A 23299-nucleotide genomic window follows, 5' to 3' on the forward strand; every position below is an offset into this window, starting at 1 on the left:
GCCCTTATATACTCTCCCAGACCACACCCCACTCAGGTGTACACAGTTGGCCTGACGGCCTGCTCCACTCTGCCCTAATCACCCAGGCTGCCAGATAGCCTACTGAGCAGAGGCAGAGGGGGCAGGGCCGTCACAATATACAGATACATTAAACTGTAGTTCACTGGCTGTGTTCACCACCAGAACAACGGATGTGTGCGACAGTAACATCTTTCCTTACCCAGAGCGGGGCGCTCCTGCACACGGGCGTAGCAGCTGACGAAGTGGTCCTTGTCGTGCTCGGGGAAGAGGCTGGGCTGGATGAAGCTGAGCAGGGCGTAGACCTCCTGCAGGTTGTTCTGGATGGGGGTCCCGGTCAGAAGAACCCGGAAGCCCACCGTGAACTGTGTGTGTGGACACAATTAACACTGGAGTTAAGTCACGCATTGAGTCAACACAACTCTGGTCGTCTGTCCTAGCACCTTTGTGGCAATCCAGCCCGTTGTGGGCCTTTGGATATATATATACTGTATATATATTATTTTTTTAGTTAACCCATTCTGACCTGAGATCAGATTCATAAGAGGTTTCCGCCGGACACACACTGGTCTGACGAACCCATTCTGACCTGAGTTCAGATTCTAAAAATGTCAGTCGTTCTTCGATTTTTTTTCAAAAATAGCAGACCTACAAGCTCGTATCGCGCCACTCGGTGGCGCGATATGAGCTTGTAGATCTGCTATTTTTAAATAGCTAAAGCATAACATGATGCCGACACCAAAATGGGTGCCCGGTCAGAATGGGTTAAGCAACGATAAATTGGGTTGTTGTAAATATATGTGTGTATACATGTATATATATTTTTTTTTTAAGTCATATGGGTAAAAGCAAAAGGGGGGGTAGGGGCTTAATAAGTTTAATACTTCACCCTACTCCTTTTCGGACATTGTTGGAGTATTTTCTTTTTGTTTCGGTTTTGTTTTAATGTATTTGATTTCAAATAATGTTTCGAAATAAACTCAGTCATTCATTCATTCATTTCACTTTTCAGCCTTATCTTTATTATAACCCATTCTGACCGGGCACCCATTTTGGTGTTGGCATCATGTTATGCTTTATCTATTGAAAAATAGCAGATCTACAAGCTCATATCGCGCCACCGAGTGGCGCGATACGAGCTTGTAGGTCTGCTATTTTTGAACAATCGAAGAACGACTGACATTTTTTTAAATCTGATCTCAGGTCAGAATGGGTCAATCAGACCAGTGTGTGTGTCCAGCGGAAACCTCGTATGAATCTGATCTCAGGTCAGAATGGGTTATAATTGGTCCTCAGAGTCACTAATCCATTTCCATCCACTCGCTCTGCGTCTCATTGGTACATTGTGTGTTGATGATGGATAGTACTAGAGGTGTGTCCGATTATTTGGGACAGATTCCGATCTTGTGCATAAGGGGACATTTTTGAATATTTGAATATCAAAACTGTTCCGGTGTGTGTAGTCGAGTAAGGGGAGAACGCTTAGGCCTGTCACAAACATGCAAACGATATTATTATCCCATTCTGAACGGGAACCCATTTCGGTGTCAGCGTCATGTTATGCTTTAGCTATTGAAAAATAGCAGATCTACAAGCTCATAGCGCGCCACCGAGTGGCGCGCTACGAGCTTGTAGGTCTGCTATTTTTGAAGAATCGAAGAGCGACTGACATTTTTAGAATCTGATCTCAGGTCAAAATGGGTTAATCAGACCAGTGTGTGTCCAGTGGAAACCTCATATGAATCTGATCTCAGGTCAGAATGGGTTAAACTATATATTTGATCTGGGTAACTGGGTTCAGTACCTCCGTCAGGGTTCTGTGCAACAGTGAGTTCTGGTTCTTCAGTCTGTGGGCCTCGTCCACCACCAGAACCTTCCACTTCCACCTGTTGGGACATCAGGAATTCACATGATGGTTCTAATCTGGACTGACTGGTACAGAGTAGACCCATGTCTACAGTTCACGCAAGCATTAAGTAAAGAATAAATAAACTTGACACGCGTACAAAGAGTATTAAAAAGTATTGTGCGGGTTGGTTGGATACTGTATGTACATGCATAATGATGAAATTGTTCTGTTTTCGTTGTTTTGTCCGTGGTTCATTGTAAACTAAGACAGAAAATAATGCATTCCTTCACTCAGTATACATCTAACTATTCACACTTGAGCCCGGTTGTGTGGTATGAGATCCTAGTCTAGTCCTAGACCACCAATGTCTGATGCTTGCGACGATATTTTGAAAATAAGCTCACTGTACACGAAGCTCAGATCTGCTATTTTTGAAAACTTTCGACCAAACGATGGATGAAAGTGCTAAACAAAATCAAGACACTGCTGCATAATTGCTAAAACTGAAAGAAGTCAAATAATGGCCTATATGGAATTATGGACCAGACTGAAGACATGGGTCGGCCTATATATGGACTGAACCATGGGGTCAGTCTGGAGTCCATTCAGGGTCAAATGAACACTGGTTTGAAAACAAGGCAGACTGCAGTGCTCACCTTCTCAAGAACGAAGCATCTTTGAGACATAACTGGAAAAAAAAACAAGGAAGAGAAATTCAGCAACAGTTGATCTTTCCATTCTGGTAAAGAATGATGTAACACAGCTTGGCTCCCAACCCTTTATGGACCTGGGCCCACTTGAAAATCCTCAGTGTTCCCCCGTTCCAACCCATGTCAGATGGGTGGGCCACCGTCCAACCCATGTCAGATGGGTGGGCCACCGTCCAACCCATCTCAGATGGGTGGGCCACCGTCCAACCCATGTCAGATGGGTGGGCCACTTGAAAATCCTCAGTGTTCCCCCGTTCCAACCCATCACAGACACAGAGTCAAATGTTTTATGTACAAAAACACCAGGAGCCTGGGTGGCTTGGTTCCAGGCTTAAAATTATGTATATGGATATTTTCTCTAAAATAAATGTAAGGGTTTTCTATCTGTGGCACCACAAAATGGCTGCCACTGCTACTCTACACCCTCATGCCATCCTCATGCCAGGGGTTTTGTTTAAATGCAAAGCAGTCCTTCCCAACCAGCGGGGCACTGGGAACGGCTGCTTTGCATTTAGACCAAGCCCCTCCCTGGCATTCAGAGCATGATGCTCACCTCGTACGTGGTGAGCAGAACATGGAAGCTCAGGTTCTGGAGGTCCTTCTGGAGTTCAGCCCTCCTGTCTTTGTCTCCGCTGTAGCACAGCACGCTCAGAGACGGAGAGAAGCTGCGGGAAGAGAGGCACAGCATTATATTCAGCCCTCCTGTCTTTGTCTCCGCTGTAGCACAGCACGCTCAGAGACGGAGAGAAGCTGTGGGAAGAGAGGCACAGCATTATATTCAGCCCTCCTGTCTTTGTCTCCGCTGTAGCACAGCACGCTCAGAGACGGAGAGAAGCTGCAGGAAGAGATGCACAGCATTATGCGGTTTATCATGCTTATAGCTCCGTTTTTTATTTCGTTTTCGTCAGTGAAAAAAGGTAGTTTTAGTCGACAAAATCAACACTGCTGTGAAGAGTTGAGTCTTCAGGTAACGGCAGACATGATTTGTGACTCTGACTAGAGTCTGACTGGTCAAAACACAGGCAATGAGTGGCGGTCTGACTATAGGACTGTCCAACATTGGTATTGGAGTCAGACCCAGTCGGTCGGTATCTAGTCCTAACAGACCAATCAAACATTTAGGTAAAAGGTTGTAGTCTGTGAGTAGTGCCGTACCGCTCCATCTCCTGTCTCCAGTTCTCCATCACAGAGAGCGGGCTCAGAACCAGGAATGGACCGGCGTCCCGCTGGGCTCCCGTCAAGTACACCAGCAGAGAGATGGTCTGTTCGGGGACGGAGACAGGACACACTTAGGACAAAACACCAGCAGAGAGATGGTCTGTTAGGGGACGGAGACAGGACACACTTAGGACAAAACACCAGCAGAGAGATGGTCTGTTAGGGGACGGAGACAGGACACACTTAGGACAAAACACCAGCAGAGAGATGGTCTGTTAGGGGACGGAGACAGGACACATTTAGGACAAAACACCAGCAAAGAGATGGTCTGTTAGGGGACGGAGACAGGACACACTTAGGACAAAACACCAGCAAAGAGATGGTCTGTTAGGGGACGGAGACAGGACACACTTAGGACAAAACACCAGCAGAGAGATGGTCTGTTAGGGGACGGAGACAGGACACACTTAGGACAAAACACCAGCAGAGAGATGGTCTGTTAGGGGACGGAGACAGGACACACTTAGGACAAAACACCAGCAGAGAGATGGTCTGTTCGGGGACGGAGACAGGACACACTTAGGACAAAACACCAGCAGAGAGATGGTCTGTTAGGGGACGGAGACAGGACACATTTAGGACAAAACACCAGCAGAGAGATGGTCTGTTAGGGGACGGAGACAGGACACATTTAGGACAAAACACCAGCAGAGAGATGGTCTGTTAGGGGACGGAGACAGGACACATTTAGGACAAAACACCAGCAGAGAGATGGTCTGTTAGGGGACGGAGACAGGACACATTTAGGACAAAACACCAGCAGAGAGATGGTCTGTTCGGGGACGGAGACAGGACACATTTAGGACAAAACACCAGCAGAGAGATGGTCTGTTAGGGGACGGAGACAGGACACACTTAGGACAAAACACCAGCAGAGAGATGGTCTGTTCGGGGACGGAGACAGGACACATTTAGGACAAAACACCAGCAGAGAGATGGTCTGTTAGGGGACGGAGACAGGACACATTTAGGACAAAACACCAGCAGAGAGATGGTCTGTTCGGGGACGGAGACAGGACACATTTAGGACAAAACACCAGCAGAGAGATGGTCTGTTAGGGGACGGAGACAGGACACATTTAGGACAAAACACCAGCAGAGAGATGGTCTGTTAGGGGACGGAGACAGGACACACTTAGGACAAAACACCAGCAGAGAGATGGTCTGTTAGGGGACGGAGACAGGACACACTTAGGACAAAACACCAGCAGAGAGATGGTCTGTTCGGGGACGGAGACAGGACACACTTAGGACAAAACACCAGCAGAGAGATGGTCTGTTAGGGGACGGAGACAGGACACATTTAGGACAAAACACCAGCAGAGAGATGGTCTGTTAGGGGACGGAGACAGGACACATTTAGGACAAAACACCAGCAGAGAGATGGTCTGTTAGGGGACGGAGACAGGACACATTTAGGACAAAACACCAGCAGAGAGATGGTCTGTTAGGGGACGGAGACAGGACACATTTAGGACAAAACACCAGCAGAGAGATGGTCTGTTCGGGGACGGAGACAGGACACATTTAGGACAAAACACCAGCAGAGAGATGGTCTGTTAGGGGACGGAGACAGGACACACTTAGGACAAAACACCAGCAGAGAGATGGTCTGTTCGGGGACGGAGACAGGACACATTTAGGACAAAACACCAGCAGAGAGATGGTCTGTTAGGGGACGGAGACAGGACACATTTAGGACAAAACACCAGCAGAGAGATGGTCTGTTCGGGGACGGAGACAGGACACATTTAGGACAAAACACCAGCAGAGAGATGGTCTGTTAGGGGACGGAGACAGGACACACTTAGGACAAAACACCAGCAGAGAGATGGTCTGTTCGGGGACACATTTAGGAGAAAACTTCTTAGGGACGATGACTGATGAACAGTGATGTAAATAGGTTAGATAGGACAGTGACAGGACACATATTTTTTTTTTTTTTTTTTTGCGGCTTACGCCTTTTATTGATTTTTGAAGGGACAGACAGTAGGCTGACAGGAAACGGGAGAGAGATGGGGGGATGACATGCAGTAAAGGCCGTGTCGGGTCCGGGAGTCGAACCCGCGGCACACTGCGACTGGATTACCAGTCCGGTGCCCAGACCGTTACGCTACGGCCTGGGCCGACAGGACACATTTAGGAGAAAACTTCTTAGGGATGATGACTGATGAACACTTTGAACAGTGATGTAAATAGGTTTTCAATGTAATGGGTCCCGGGGACCCAGGGGTGGTCTCTTAGATGGGTCATTTTATATGGGACATTTTATAAGTCTTACTTCAACGTTGTTAGAGTACAGTACCGAGTAAGTATTGCATCCCAGGACCCCCTTTCTCAATTCAGTTAGTCTGAAGTGCTTCACAGAGTCGAACATAATCGATGCAAGAAGCACTAAAACAACGGAGGGTGAGAGAGCACCGCAAGCAGCTTAAAGTACCCCTGCTGTCCGTTTCTGAAAGAGGATGACACTTCCGCCGGCACCTTTTGTAAACGTAAACACGATCGGCATGGATAGATCACGTTGAAAGTTAAACAGGACAACATGACATCATCATTTCGAAGCACAGCTTTGCAAACTCGTAGGTTATTATCAGGCCTGAACTGGCCACTCCAGTGGACCGCCCACTCCAGTGGACCGCCCAATGAATGGGCCGCCCCAGCTTGCTTTAATATTGTTTTGGGCCAAATGTCAGGCCTGATAATCAGAATCCTCATCAACAACACACCTGGCAGGTTTTGCCCAGCCCCATCTCGTCTCCCAGAATGCATCCCTCCTGGTTGTCCTGGCAACCAATCAGCCACTGGACCCCGTCCAGCTGATAGGACCTCAGCGTGATGCCTGTTAGAAAAACACAGTTCAAAAACATGTGCTGCAGCAAAGTAACCAAGTACTCAAGTTTGATTGAAATTGATTGATTGGAAATTGTATTAACGGTTTTCAGAAGTACAGTTCATGGAATGTACAAAATACTTTTTTCTCCATTTTCAACTCAGAACAGAACATTTAAAGACACTTAGAAAAAAGATAAAACTAAGTTCACTACTAATTAATGAAGTACTGTACTTTCCTTTAATATTTACATTTGTTGTTGATACTTCTACTCCACTATACCTTAACCTGATTGATTGATTGAATAAATAATGTATTAACAGATTGGAGAATTACAGTACATTTAAAGTACAACTCAATACAAAACTGTTAACTGTGGACGACGCCATAAAGCATTACACTTGTTGACAAGAGGGTCCACCGTGTTCAATTCATCATGACATATAGAGACGTACAAATATACACTTCTATATAGCCAAAAACAGGAAATCATCATAGAGGTAAAAACATATACAGTGAGGGGGAAACCTGTTAAGAGGAAATACTGTACTTTTTAGTTACTTAAAGTTTGCATATCTAGAGTAAGTACTGAATATGAAGGACCCCAATGGAAACAAGCCATATTAGTGCATTATTGGGTTATAATTAAATCCTTTTAGCAGATTGAACTGTACTTTCCTGTGCTTTTTTCTGCAAACTTAAAGTAATTAAAATCTGCCACCAACGTAAAAGTGATGATGATTAATCATGCATTACTAATTTACAATACATTATATTATTATGAAATGCATTCTGCATAATAGTTCTTTCATGTTTGATACTGTCTGCAAAATACAAGAGGGTGACCGATGACTTTAAAATGCAGTCAGAGTAGGCTATATAGTTTCTACATGGTGGTATATTCAATGTCACTTTTAGTCAAGTAAAAAAAAAAGAATCTCTTTCACTACTGCGTTCAAACTAGCCTAAGATTTAGACTCTCGTATGTATTTATTGATTCTGTCATGTCAGAATCATGTCAGAATCTATAAATACAGCACCTTTCCAAAAAATAATAATATCATATTATTTCCATAATTCCATTAAAAAAAAAGTTTAACTTTCATGGATTATAGATTTCTTCACAGTATCAAATTTTCTTTTAATTCTGTTTTAGTGGGTTTTATGAGCTGGAAGCAAACATTGTGTAAAGATAAACAAAAACAAAAACTGTTGAAATAATTTACGTTGTGTGCACTGAATCTATGAAAGTTACACTTTTTGAATGGAATTATGGAAATAAACCAACTTTTCCATGCATTTTTGGAAAGGTATGTGCTGTACATCGAGTCTAAATCTACGTTCAAACTACAGTAAGACAAACATTTGTCCTATGAATGAAATATTAATAAAACAAACCTTGTAATCCCCACTGTTCCAAGTCCTTGTGAGAAACATTGTTCTTCTTCTTCTTCTTCTTGGTTGTAACGCTGTTCTGTACACTCACATAGAAGCTAGACATGTTTACTGTTTATTAATATTATTATAAATAAAGTGCGTGACTGACTGCGGAGGGATAGTTTAGAAACATGTACAGTTTGTACACACAACGCGCCAATGTTGATCTCCCCTACTTCCTGGAACGTGACGTCACACAGCACACTAGTAGAATTCAGAGGAAAATGTCAGATCTACAAGCTCACAGCGCGTCGCATGGCGACGCGTTGTGAGCTTGTAGATCTGACGTTTTAGCCGCGCGCGTTCTGACTTTTAGCCGCGCGCGTTCTGAAATATACACTTGCATCATTGCATGTATATTTTAAATGTAAAACACGTTTAGTTTAAGATGCAATATCCACAGGATTAATAATAATACCCTTAAAATAAGAACAAATCGGTTGAGCACATTACAATAATAGCCTACAAGTTTGTATATCAATATCTAGATTGTTTTGGTAGATAACCGGCGACCGCTACTAGGAAAAACACACTTAAAGTCAAATAAGGGCATACATTTTATTTATATACATTAGCTTATTTAATAAAAAATAAAACTCCATTTGCTTCACACAAAAACAGGTATTTTATCATAAAGCTATATATCAACTTCCCTAAATTAAGCAAGACTAAAACACCATTGATCAAATGCTGACCTCTTGTGGGCTCTTTTGGATTTGCAGACTGGGTGGCCAAGCATAATGATCCACATAGAGAAACATTAATGCCATTTGACATTGAAGGTCATGTAAAAAAATAAAAAATGTTTTGTTTACAGCAAAATCCTGAGTGTTCATTTCATTAAAATACAAAATCAGCTTAGGGTTTCATCCCCTTTGCATCCCTCTTTAGTGACGTGCTGTGAGCTTGCAGATCTGATATTCTTTGACAAATGTTTCCCGAGAAATAGTGGATGCTCAAGTGGTTAACGAAGGATCAGCAAAAGTGGAACATGTGTTAGTATCAGCTTAGCTCTGGTCCATAGCTCTAATGCTCTGGTCCATAGCTCTAATGCTACTGGTCCATACTGGTGCTACTGGTTATAGCATGTTATGTAGACAGCACTATAATTGCATTGTATATAGTCATAGCACGCCATAGTACATATGTATAGCATAGTAGTATATATATATAGTTTATATGTATAGTCTCATAATATAGATATTCCACTGTTACTTTCTTAGCTTACGCATGTTTTATGATAAATGCTTTTGTGATGTATTCCCATGCTTTTGTTCTTGATTATTGTAAATCGCTCTGGATTAAGAGCGTCTGCTAAATGCCTAAATTGTAAATTGTAATTGTAAATTGTCCATAGCTCTAACAGACTTACTGGTGGCAAAACCAAATGTAAGACCCCTCAGGTCCTGTCTTGTAAACTTTTATTTTGACCATCATTGTTGTCAATTTATGTTTCTGCTCTTATTCTGTGTTGCGTTTGCGCTTTTGTGCCTCGTTTTAACTTGATTGTTTATATTGTTGTTTTTGCTGTACAGCACTTAACTTTGCTTTGAAAAGTGCTCTATAAATAAAATTTACTTACTTACTTGGTCCATAGCTCTAATGCCGTTGCATTTAGAGATACGTTACTGTCGACTTCCGGCGCTCGCGTAAATGCAGACCAGCCTCTCGTCTATAGCGTAAATATAAAGAATAATTTGCCTACTTACCAATACAAATACTTTACAAATACTAGAAGAAAAATACTTTGTTACTCCACTGCGCCCTCATACCGATATTGCCAAGAGAAAACCTCAGACAAGATTCTTCCTTCAGATGAAAAAGAAAGTCCCTTTCTGGCCAAAAAGTGCATTTTATACATGTGGTGGGGGGGGGCTCAGTGTGCGTCCTCTAAGGAAAGTGGGCTTTCTAATGACACAAGCAGCCTTTGTATTGGCGAGTAGGTAAAACGTTCTTTTTATTTACGCTACAGAAGAGAGACTGGTCTGCATTTACGCAAGCACCGGAAGTCGACAGTAACATAGCTCTAAATGCAACAGCATTAGAGCTATGGACCAGAGCTAGTAATAGCTGTGAATCAGAAAGAGGGATTCTGCAACTGTTCTGGGTCTGATACGTCTAGGTCACAGCTATAGGTGGAGAGGACTTGGTTTTTTTAATTTCAGGAAGAATCTGACATCTTTGAATGATGAATCGACGAGCAGGGAGAGGAGTCTCGGCACCTCCGGGAACAAGATGTAGGAGATCTGAAGAGAGGAGGAATGAGAGAAACGGACGTCATGTTCACATTATTATTATTATTACTGCTGCATTCATGTTCACATTATCCATGTTGAGCCACAATGTGATGTACCACAAACACCACAGGAAGCTGAATATAATGGACATGAACCTAAGAGACATTTAATCCTTACAACACCGGTTAAAACCAATTTTTTGTACACTTCACCGTTACTGTGAAGATAGATCAAAATGGGGAGTTAAGGCGAAAACTACAACATGACCTCACGGTGATAAGACGCTCACACATTTTTCTGTTTTTACTATCCACCGTTTCGGTGGTCACCTTATCACCCAAAAACTGGAGCATGACTCGCGAGTTTGGTCCAATTCAGACAAATGCACCAACATTCCCCTTATTGTTTTCTCCAAGATGGATGGGATTCACGTGATATAGACAGCGCACTCATCACTCAACTGTCACACGATATTCTACAGAAGTATTAGGATGGTCGAATTGGTATACATACACAGCCCTACAAAGCCAAAGTGCAGTTAACTGGTTTTTGGACTCACCGACTTATTCGTGCAGCCCAAAGGTCAAATTTGCCTTCGTGATTTTGGGATAAACAATTAGCTCAAGAACATATTTACAATTAGCGCTAATATCACTTATTTGCCGATATCTCATTTGTCCGACCAGTTGAAACACTTTTAAACCCAATATCAGAAAAAATAAATCCCATAGTTTCTGCACTTTGGCTTTGTATAGGTCTGTGGGCAGTTAAGCCTGCTCAAACTTCAACCTTGCAGCTCACTCTGGTCCACCGTGCGAGCCTCAAGGCCTCACTGTTGGCAGAACTTGGCACGCCTCAAAGTCAAAGTTGTACGATTAGTAACACGTTACCGCACTGAAATTTGTTATCCGCATTTGACCCATCTCTCAGAGCGGTGAGCCGCAGCGCGCGCCATGCTCGGGAACCATTCGTTGATTTTACCCCCCAATCCAACCCATCGATGCCGAGTGCCAAGCAGGGAGGCATTGGATCACCTTTTTACAGTCTTATGACCCGGCCCGGGATCGAACCCCCGACCTCCCGGTTTCAGGGGGGACACTCTAACCACAAGGCCACTGTCTGACTTGTTGTCAAGCGATTTAACTACTTACACACCCTTGGCTATAGACATATCGTGTCCCGTAATTTGCTGTACACCAAAATACCTTCATGAAAACGGACGCTCTATAAGCCTCAAAGTGTTGCAATGCGATTTGGTATTTTCGCCGAATGTTCCCACGAAATAGGGTTCAAGTAATCAAGGCTGTTGAGTTAAGAAAAACACCCACCTGTTGTTAAAGACTCCTTGGTGTCCAAACCCAGTGAAACGGTGTCACTTAATTGCACATGAAACGACCTTCAGAATTGCGTCCCTGGGAAGTCATAGAATTGCACCAGTTAGGGCATGGACTCATAGAGCGTGCTCCACACACACTTTTAGATGTTGTGCATTTATTACGTAGCTTTGAATAAATAACGAGAACGTTAACAAACCTCATGAATGGGATGTACGACATGCCATACCTGAAATAAAACAAAAATAAACAGGATTTGTTGTGGCACAAGGTGACTTTGTGTCAAGTTGTTGTAATATAAAACATTTTTATATATTCATTTTAAAAACGTGAATACAACCTCTAAAAAGGAAATGAGGCAAAACTGGAACTCACCAGGCAAATGATAAGCATTGTAGAATAACAAATAACAAAGCCAGACCAAAGTTCTTCCACTGTAAGAGAAAGACAAGGCGATGATGTGATAATAGCATATAGATGACTCTGTCAAAAGAGTCTTATATCACAATAGTTAAATACCTTGATATTGTGACATTAGATTTTCTTTAAAATAAAATGTCAGAAAGACAAAATAGCCAATGTACAGTACATACTCATATATCTTAAGCATAAAAAAGTGCTTAAAACCAGGGTCAAATAAACTGCCATTATATAGTACACCAAAACAAATCAAGTCTCAAGTCATGTCACAATATTAGGCTATAATACTCATATTTCCCAGGTCTAGTCAATATGCCACACTTTGTTGAATTATCTGCATAAAACAGTAACTTAATACGTCACTCTGTGTTGAATTATCTGCATAAAACAGCACCTTTATTTGCATCAAATGTAAGACTACTCACCCAGAACGCTGCACAGAGAGTCAACACAAGACATGTCTAAAGAAATGGAAGAGGACAAAACATGAACAAATAGATTAACATATTTTCAATATGAAATGACCAAGACGACAAGGAATGCTCAGTCAGAGTGTAGAGTTACTAGAGAAGGAGAGTAGCTACACGCTTTGATCTCGCCGCAGAGCGGGTCCCTATGGGCTATAGTTCCAAACAATGCTCCTATGGCTGGAACTATACCATTGAGACAGAATGAGCACTTCCACATTCCATTGTTACAATGAGAGTCAGCGCTAGTAGTGTCTCCACTCTCTTACTAGATTACTCTGAGTCACACACAAACATACAAGGGAATGTCCACAGAGGTTAGGCAGATGCTAAAAACTATTTAGTGACAACCCATCAATTTGGGGGTCTGTCTGTTTTGAGAAGCACTGACTGAAGTAAGTAACACTCACCAGCATGATGGCGGTGGCCAGCGCTCTGGTTTTGTCACACATTCTTTTCAGTTGCTTCAGAGGTCCCATCAGAAACATTGTGCTGTCGGGACAAAGATAACAAAAGCTATACTGTCAAAAAAAAGAAAACCTTCCCGGAAACAAAAGCTCACCATTTTTAATCAGTGGTTGGTTTACTTCTTTGACAGGAGTCTTACCTGCACAGCGAGCAGACGTTGCCAAACGTGTACATCACTATGAAGAGAATGATTCCAACTTTGGGGATGAACAGAAAACATACTCCCTGCAAGGCACCAAACAAACATGTCAAATATTTGGGTCTGTAATTTGTGGGTCCCCAAATACCTTTTGAGGACCCCACAGATGATTAAATTAATGTGCAACATTTTTTTTTCCTCAATCAACATTAAACAAATAATACCTATACATTTTAGTATCAACGAATTATACTAATTGTCAAATATTGTTCCCTATAAGAAAGGAGTAAATATTATGAAAATAGTCTTGTAGATTGGCTATTTTCACAATATTTAACTATGGAACTGAGTCAAACTAAATGTAATGCCTCCTCAACTCCTACAATTCCAAGTGCTTGTCAGAGTGTGGGGGGGGGGGGGGGGGGTGTCCACAGTTCACATAATTATGATTATTTATTTGGGGCAATTGGGGGATCACTGCTAGCCCCTTTCGGGACCCTCTGTTACCTTTCTGTATTTTGGGCTAGGTCACGGCCTGATTGGTACGTTTGATAAGAACTATAGGTTCTTGACAGGCTGTGGGGACCCCCAGGCCCCAGGACTGGAGTGGTCTTTGAAGGGGTTTCAGAGGGACCCCATCTAAATGATTTAAATTAGAGCTGGGACTCGATTAAAAAAAAAAATCTAATTAATCAGAGGCTTTGCGATTAATTAATCTAGATTAATCGCATTTTAATCGCATATCAATATTCAACCCGAGAACAGCGAGAAACCTTTTTTTTTTAATGTTTTTTCGTATCCCAGTGAATCAATGAATAGTGACTACAGGATACCACTCATTTTCAACATTTTACTGTCATTAATATACCTGTTGTGGAAATAATAATAAAAAGTCACCCCATTCTGTGTTGCCTAGAACTAGAAGTACATCTCAGTGACATCACAAAGCTGTAGGCTACTTACTTCATATTGTTACTGTTTTTTGTCAGACCTCCAGTTCTAGGCAACACAAAATGGGGTGACTTTTTATTATTTCCAGTTTTCAGTACTATAGAAAAGCGCCCAGTGAGAAACGTTCCGCGGTGAAAAAAAAAGGTGCGATTAATTTATATGTAGTTAATCGCGATTAATTTTTCTGTAGTTAATTCATCTAAATTAATCGCAATTAGTCCCGTCCCTAATTTAAATATTTTGGTACAGTGTGTAGTGTACAAATGGTACATTAAATGAACACTGAAGACTACAGATTGGGGTCCCACACACTGCCAAGTGTCAAAGGTTCTGTGGCCTAAAACATTTCATAACTTCCTTGAAATTAAAAAGGTTGCGAATCCCCATCTGACTATAGGACTTTTAATAGAAGGCCTTTTGAGAAGAAGAAACAATGTAAAAGACATTCCTCAAAGCATGATAAACCAGTGGAACAGCATTGGTAGCTCTTCGCGGTGTCCCGTCACTGTGTGCGTGTACAGCTTATGGAAACTAAACGATTAGATTAGTAAACGAAAAATAATCAATGAATCACAACGTACCAATATTGTGCACACCACCCCGATCACAAAACAACCGATGAATCCCTTCACGCGTGTGCCCCAGCCCAAAGTGGACGCTTCTTCGGCAGCCTACACAAAAAATAAGTTGTCGCACATGTTTTTTGTTGTTTGTTATTATTGTGTTACATTATTATTGTCAGAAGTGGAACACGTACATGTTTAGCTGTGTGCGTGACATTATGAACAAGGTAGATTGTTTGTTTTTACCTGTAATATAGTGCGGTCTTGTGGCTGGCCAGTCACCACAGATTTTAACTTGTCCATGATAGTTCCAGCTGGTCATCCACACAGCGCGTCGCTCTGTTTAGTTCCACTGTAGCCTTACGTATGGAGGTTCTTTCATGTGCTACCTGACCTGTTGCTACGGGTTACTCCTCCTCCAATCAGCGACCACGCTAGTCAACAGGTAGAATAGATTGTAGAAGGATATATCCCATTGCCCAGAAGTAATAGTAGTTTTTTTGTTGATTGATTGAAAAATGTATTAACAGTTTGCAGAATTACAGTACATTTTAAGCACAAACTCAATACAAATACTGTTAACTGTGAGTGGACGACCCAATTAAGCATTAAACTTGTTTACAACAGGGTCCACCTTGTTCAATTCATCAAAACATTTAGAGACATACAAATAGACACTTCTAGGTATAATTATGTACACTGACTGCACACAGTATTAAACTATATTAATGAGTTGATGGGATTATTAAGAGGTAGAATACCATCTAGACGTACTTGTTTTTTTTTTAAACTTGGTTAAAGTACAAAAGTATTGGCATCAAAATAATAGATAGGCCTATAATTATGTTTAGATATAGGCTATGCCATAATGCATGGTCTGGCGCGTTCGGAAATAGCACTGAGCGCACGGTGCAATGCAAAGTAATAGGCGAGTGCGCTCCGGTGCGGTATTTTCAAACGTGCCCATAATAGGATATGAATTACGTCTAGTGCAGGGAGTGCAACAAACCATGTACAACCCAGATTCGGCACAAACAAGGGACTAAATTATTTTCGCTCCTATGCCACCAAAATGTGGAACGCCCTACCAACAGTCATTAAGACATGTGAATCCCTTGACTCCTTCAAAACCGCTCTCAAAGGGCACCTACGGATGGCTGCAATTCAAAACTGGCCTCTGTAAAATCTGAATCCCCCCCACCCCCCCTCCCCCCCATTTCCCCTCACTGTATATTGTATCTTTTCCCTTTTTTGCTTCCCATATGATGAATTCCTGTTCTGTACTTTAGCTACATAGAAATGTCTATTTGTATGTCTCTAAATGTCTGTATGTCTTTAAATGTTTTGATGAATTGAACAATGTGGACCCTGTTGTAAACAAGTGTAATGCTTAATTGGGTCGTCCACTCACAGTTGACAGTCTTTGTATTGAGTTTGTGCTTAAAATGTACTGTAAATTCTACAAACTGTTAATAAATATTTCAATCAATCAATCAATGTCAAACTCAAATACACAGTGGGCCAAAATAAAACAATTTGTACAAGTCGAGGGCTTGTACGGTCATAAGGACGTCCCAGGCAAACGGCAAAAAATAAATGCATTGAAAACTGAAAATGCATTATTATTATTAAGCTCATTTTCCTGTTTATATTATCCTCACGAAGCACTGCTTTCATAGTAAAATGACAAAGTAAACCAAAACAGTTGCATTCATTTCTTATCACAGTCTTATTAGGTAATATTATTTCATTACAGCCACACTGTCTCCACACATAAGACCCAGAGGGTTGCCCTCTGCCTCCCACCTGACTTGAAAACCCCTGTTTTGTCCACGGACGGACGGACACACTGACAAACTGAGCTACAACGGAGGTGGTGAGGGTCTTATAATGGCACACACACATGCACGAGCGCACACGCACAGTATCACACACGGACTGACACACAGTCACACACTTAACTTCATCGTCATTTTAAACAGTGATTTTAAATAGTGATTTCTATCCGTTTTCTCTCGTGAATACGACGGTTGGTTGGTTGACTCTCTGGAGATCCACGGGACGCCCGGATACGATAAATGTCATATGGCAACCACCTCAACAAACATGAGGCGTGCGCGCTATAGTATAGGCACACGGAGCGCGCTATAGTATAGGCACACGGAGAGCGCTATAGTATAGGCACACGGAGCGCGCTATAGTATAGGCACACGGAGCGCGCTATAGTATAGGCACACGGAGAGCGCTATAGTATAGGCACACGGAGAGCGCTATAGTATAGGCACACGGAGCGCGCTATAGTATAGGCACACGGAGCGCGCTATAGTATAGGCACACGGAGAGCGCTATAGTATAGGCACACGGAGCGCGCTATAGTATAGGCACACGGAGAGCGCTATAGTATAGGCACACGGAGCGCGCTATAGTATAGGCACACGGAGAGCGCTATAGTATAGGCACACGGAGCGCGCTATAGTATAGGCACACGGAGCGCGCTATAGTATAGGCACACGGAGCGCGCTATAGTATAGGCACACGGAGCGCGCTATAGTATAGGCACACGGAGCGTGCTATAGTATAGGCACACGGAGCGCGCTATAGTATAGGCACACGGAGAGCGCTATAGTATAGGCACACGGAGCGCGCTATAGTATAGGCACACGGAGCGCGCTATAGTATAGGCACACGGAGAGCGCTATAGTATAGGCACACGGAGCGCGCTATAGTATAGGCGCACCGTACGCGCACTGCGCACGGTGACGTCACAATGACGTGACGACTTGGCGCTATAAAAGGCAGAGCGCCGACGGTCTCTGATGCTAGACATGGAAAACACCACCACATGTGTGAAGAGAATTCAGAGGGCCACCAGGGTGACCAGGAGACAGGCAGCTGCCACGGTGCAGACTTTAAACAAAACGCCTGCCGTCTCCGAGGCTACGGTGCAGTTGTTAGACGACGGCCTAACCGGCCTCCATCGGCTGCCCAAATCGGCCACTAGTGCTGTCGACCCTCCTCCAGAGAGAGGGAACAACAGGTCCGTTCCCCGACCTCCCAGACTGGCCGTACACCTCCCCGTCACCTCCCACAGTACTGGGTACCCTGCACCACACGTCCCCGTCACCTCCCACAGTACTGGGTCCCCTGCACCACACCTCCCCGTCACCTCCCACAGTACTGGGTACCCTGCACCACACGTCCCCGTCACCTCCCACAGTACTGGGTACCCTGCACCACACCTCCCCGTCACCTCCCACAGTACTGGGTACCCTGCACCACACGTCCCCGTCACCTCCCACAGTACTGGGTCCCCTGCACCACACGTCCCCGTCACCTCCCACAGTACTGGGTACCCTGCACCACACGTCCCCGTCACCTCCCACAGTACTGGGTCCCCTGCACCACACCTCCCCGTCACCTCCCACAGTACTGGGTACCCTGCACCACACCTCCCCGTCACCTCCCACAGTACTGGGTACCCTGCACCACACCTCCCCGTCACCTCCCACAGTACTGGGTCCCCTGCACCACACCTCCCCGTCACCTCCCACAGTACTGGGTCCCCTGCACCACACCTCCCCGTCACCTCCCACAGTACTGGGTACCCTGCACCACACCTCCCCGTCACCTCCCACAGTACTGGGTACCCTGCACCACACCTCCCCGTCACCTCCCACAGTACTGGGTACCCTGCACCACACGTCCCCCATCATCGGCCCGGTCCGCCCGCCAAGGAGGGCCACGCCGACCCCAGCGTCAGACCCCCGTACTCCTGCGCCTCCCTCATCTGCATGGCCATACGGGCCAGCCAGCAGCACCAGGTGACCCTGTCGTACATCAGTCACCACAGATTTTAACTTGTCCATGATAGTTCCAGCTGATCATCCACACACCGCGTCGCTCTGTTTAGTTCCACTGTAGCCTTACGTATGGAGGTTCTTTCATGTGCTACCTGACCTGTTGCTACGGGTTACTCCTCCTCCAATCAGCGACCACGCTAGTCAACAGGTAGAATAGATTGTAGAAGGATATATCCCATTGCCCAGAAGTAATAGTAGTTTTTTTGTTGATTGATTGAAAAATGTATTAACAGTTTGCAGAATTACAGTACATTTTAAGCACAAACTCAATACAAAGACTGTTAACTGTGAGTGGACGACCCAATTAAGCATTAAACTTGTTTACAACAGGGTCCACCTTGTTCAATTCATCAAAACATTTAGAGACATACAAATAGACACTTCTAGGTATAATTATGTACACTGACTGCACACAGTATTAAACTATATTAATGAGTTGATGGGATTATTAAGAGGTAGAATACCATCTAGACGTACTTGTTTTTTTTTAAAACTTGGTTAAAGTACAAAAGTATTGCCATCAAAATAATAGATAGGCCTATAATTATGTTTAGATATAGGCTATATGCCATAATGCATGGTCTGGCGCGTTCGGAAATAGCGCACTGAGCGCACGGTGCAATGCAAAGTAATAGGCGAGTGCGCTCCGGTGCGGTATTTTCAAACGTGCCCATAATAGGATATGAATTACGTCTAGTGCAGTGCAGGGATGTCAAACTCAAATACACAGTGGGCCAAAATAAAACAATTTGTACAAGTCGAGGGCTTGTACGGTTATAAGGACGTCCCAGGCAAACGGCAAAAAATAAATGCATTGAAAACTGAAAATGCATTATTATTATTAAGCTCATTTTCCTGTTTATGTTATCCTCACAAAGCACTGCTTTCATAGTAAAATGACAAAGTAAATCAAATCAGTTGCATTCATTTCTTATCATATAGTCTTATTAGGTAATATTATTTCATTACAGCCACACTGTCTCCACACATAAGACCCAGAGGGTTGCCCTCTGCCTCCCACCTGACTAGAAAACCCCTGTTTTCAGAGTCCACGGACGGACGGACACACTGACAAACTGAGCTATAGCATTTCTACCAATAGATCTACGACGGGGGTGGTGAGGGTCTTATAATGGCACACACACATGCACGAGCGCACACTCACAGTATCACACACGGACTGACACACAGTCACACACTTAACTTCATCGTAATTTTAAAAACAGTGATTTTAAATAGTGATTTCTATCCGTTTTCCCTCATGAATACGACGGTTGGTTGGTTGACTCTCTGGAGATCCACGGGACGCCCGGATATGATAAATGTCATATGGCAACCATCTCAACAAACATGAGGCGTGCGCGCTATAGTATAGGCACACGGAGCGCGCTATAGTATAGGCACACGGAGAGCGCTATAGTATAGGCACACGGAGCGCGCTATAGTATAGGCACACGGAGCGCGCTATAGTATAGGCACACGGAGCGCGCTATAGTATAGGCACACGGAGAGCGCTATAGTATAGGCACACGGAGAGCGCTATAGTATAGGCACACGGAGAGCGCTATAGTATAGGCACACGGAGCGCGCTATAGTATAGGCACACGGAGCGCGCTATAGTATAGGCACACGGAGCGCGCTATAGTATAGGCACACGGAGCGCGCTATAGTATAGGCACACGGAGCGCGCTATAGTATAGGCACACGGAGAGCGCTATAGTATAGGCACACGGAGCGCGCTATAGTATAGGCGCACCGTACGCGCACTACGCACGGTGACGTCACAATGACGTGACGACTTGGCGCTATAAAAGGCAGAGCGCCGACGGTCTCTGATGCTAGACATGGAAAACACCACCACATGTGTGAAGAGAATTCAGAGGGCCACCAGGGTGACCAGGAGGCAGGCAGCTGCCACGGTGCAGACTTTAAACAAAACGCCTGCCGTCTCCGAGGCTACGGTGCAGTTGTTAGACGACGGCCTAACCAGCCTCCATCGGCTGCCCAAATCGGCCACTAGTGCTGTCGACCCTCCTCCAGAGAGAGGGAACAACAGGTCCGTTCCCCGACCTCCCAGACTGGCCGTACACCTCCCCGTCACCTCCCACAGTACTGGGTACCCTGCACCACACCTCCCCGTCACCTCCCACAGTACTGGGTACCCTGCACCACACGTCCCCCATCATCGGCCCGGTCCGCCCGCCAAGGAGGGCCACGCCGACCCCAGCGTCAGACCCCCGTACTCCTGCGCCTCCCTCATCTGCATGGCCATACGGGCCTGCAGCCAGCAGCACCAGGTGACCCTGTCGTACATCTACCGCTTCATCACGGACACCTTCCCGTACTACGGGCGGCTGGCGGCGGAGCCCCGCTGGCGGAACTCCGTCCGCCACGACCTGTCCACCAACAAGGCCTTCGTGTACGTGAGCCGGGAGGAGAAGGGAGGCAGGCGCGGCGGGAAGGGAGGCTTCTGGCAGATCGCCCCCGGCCACGACAGCGACCCCGACGTGAGGCCTCCGTACTCCTGGGCCGCGCTCATCTGCATGGCCATGCGGGCCAGCCGCACGCCCGACAATAAGGTGACCCTGTCGTACATCTACCGCTTCATCACGGCCACCTTCCCGTTCTACGGGCGGCTGGCGTCGGAGCCCAGCTGGCAGAACTCCATCCGCTCCAACCTGTCGACGAACAGGGGCTTCGTGAAGGTGAGCAAGGAGAAGAAGAAGGACGGCGGGCGCGGCGGGAAGGGCGGCTACTGGCGGATCGACCCGGAGCACGCGCACGTGTTCGCCGACGCCGACGGCGTCTACAAGGGCCGGAGGATGTCGCCCGCGCCGGGATACACATTGGCACGTCGCCTCAACCCCGAGCACAACTACAGCACCGCCGCCGTAGTTCAAGAACGGGGAGACGCAACCACCGCCACGCTGCTTCAGGCCCGCGACTACACGCCGCCGCAAGGCCGCGACACCGCCGCCAGTGTTGGGACGAGCCGCGACAACACGCCGACAACGCTCAAACGCAAGCCCGTTGCCGAGAGCAGCGGCGGAGGCCACGACAGCACGGTCCCACGACGTAGAAAACAACCGAGGCCAACAAGAGTCTGTATGAGCAAATACAGGGGGAGATCTTGAAGGACCTGTCCCTGTTTGATGTATTTATATGTGGGTGATGATTTGAGTCTCAATGTCTGAGGCAGCTGAGACAGTTTGCTGAGTAGTTTGTTGATTACGGTACTTTTGATGCAAGGACAATCTAGGTGTTATAAAGTTCTTAGAAATGTGCAGATAGCCTTTATTATGTTGGTTTGTTTACTGTTGAATGAGAAAACAGCATAAGGAGCTGGTCCACCTCATCCCGAGTCCCCACTGTATTATTTCAAAAGATTTAAAAACAAAAGTAAAAAAAAAACACTTTTTTGTCAATTATCTTTATTTATTTCAACAAGGTTTAAATACAAATATTTAACCATGAATACAAATACATCCAAATAAATGATCGCTATGGGGTAGGGTACACACAAAGCTGTGCATAGGGCCCCTCAGAATAAATAAATGACAATAGCAGATCCTCAAACCTGCAACGTGGCGCATGCTGTGAGCTTGTAGATCTGCTCATTCTAATTTCTTCTAGATCCAATTTGTCTTTTGGGGTCTGGAGCTAAAAATCTCGGGAACCGACCTCTGGTCTACACGCGTCATGCATCTGATTTCATACAGTTGGGCTTGTTATTGTTATAAAAGTCTCCTACACACGTCTTTTCATACAGTTGGGCTTGTTATTGTTATAAAAGTCTCCTGAAAGAATATATATTCAAAGATTTGTGCCGCATTTTCACGATTTTTCAAAAATAGCAGACCTAGTAGCTCGCCACTCGGTGGCGCGCTATGAGCTTGTAGATCTGCTATTTTTCAATAGCTAAAGTATAACATAGTGCTTAGTTAAAACACCACATGGGGTTCCCTTCCCGTCCCAAAATGGATTAAGATAACAGGACTGATTAATGGATAGAGTTTCTCAGGGAAGGTGCAGCCAGTGAAAGGGTAGAGATGGACTCTGGTGGTCTCCACATCGTGGAAGGAGACCAGACCCTCCTCATAAGCCACAGACAGCTCCTCTCTCTCAGGGAGGACAGAAGGCTACTAGCAGCCTTGTACTCATTTCCATTCCTCAACCCTATAACCCAGTAACCATTGTTGGGTCCCTTCCCTTCCTGTTGACAAGACTCCCTGGCCAGATCTACAAGCTCTACGAGCTTGTAGATCTGCTATTTTTGAAAAATCCTGAAAAGTGACATGAAAGTGTCCGAGAACGACTGACAGTCTGGATTTAGAAGACATTTGCAGAATCGTTCCCTGCGGGTCTAAATGGGTTAAGCTGAATCATAGTAAAGCCTTCCTGATGCTTTCCTAAAACACAGACAGGTAACATCTGTCTTTGTTCAGTGGGGTATTCTTCAATACGTTTCCACGACTCACTTGTTCTCTGTCGTCAGACTGCATCAGGGTCCAGGAGATACACCGACTTCACATTGTTTCATCCTCCTCGGCTCAGCATCACCTCTCCATCTCTTGTCGAGTGTGGCATCATCCCTTTCGAGCGAATGCTGCTAAAACTCTGTAGAATCATCTTTTTTAAATGCTCAGCTGCGTAGAATCTCACCTCATCAAAATATGACATCACTCATACCCAAATATGGAGTTCCACAGGGCTCCAGACTGGCGTCAGATCATCCGAAACATCAAATATCTTACTGGAACGCTAACGTATAGCAGATGAAAGACTCGGGTTATCA

At 44.9% G+C, this 23299-nt stretch overlaps 2 protein-coding genes across 2 annotated transcripts in view; both read right to left on the reverse strand.

The window, feature by feature from the left end:
- The window catches only part of chd1l (chromodomain helicase DNA binding protein 1-like), a gene marked incomplete at both ends in the record, with an annotated part of 50446 nt that extends 42317 nt beyond the window's left edge, over window positions 1–8129 (reverse strand). The window contains 7 exons of the mRNA XM_083768023.1: window positions 221–383; window positions 1823–1904; window positions 2524–2555; window positions 3131–3242; window positions 3733–3839; window positions 6525–6637; window positions 8027–8129. Coding sequence (XP_083624149.1) covers window positions 221–383; window positions 1823–1904; window positions 2524–2555; window positions 3131–3242; window positions 3733–3839; window positions 6525–6637; window positions 8027–8129 — 712 coding nt within the window. The remainder of the gene's footprint in view (window positions 1–220; window positions 384–1822; window positions 1905–2523; window positions 2556–3130; window positions 3243–3732; window positions 3840–6524; window positions 6638–8026) is intronic.
- Window positions 8130–11638: 3509 nt separating this feature from the next.
- sft2d2a (SFT2 domain containing 2a) lies at window positions 11639–14993 on the reverse strand. Its single transcript, XM_083766464.1, has 8 exons — window positions 14891–14993; window positions 14663–14752; window positions 13131–13216; window positions 12934–13015; window positions 12482–12517; window positions 12012–12070; window positions 11836–11865; window positions 11639–11714 (listed from the first exon to the last, which is right to left on the reverse strand). The coding sequence occupies exons 1-8, from the start codon at window positions 14945–14947 to the stop codon at window positions 11675–11677; spliced, it is 480 nt and encodes a 159-aa protein (XP_083622590.1). The 5' UTR covers window positions 14948–14993; the 3' UTR covers window positions 11639–11674.
- Window positions 14994–23299: the final 8306 nt, after the last annotated feature.

The sequence above is a fragment of the Protomyctophum parallelum genome (assembly GCF_964188405.1).
Source record: "Protomyctophum parallelum genome assembly, chromosome: 6".
NCBI classification, from domain to species: Eukaryota; Metazoa; Chordata; class Actinopteri; order Myctophiformes; family Myctophidae; genus Protomyctophum; species Protomyctophum parallelum.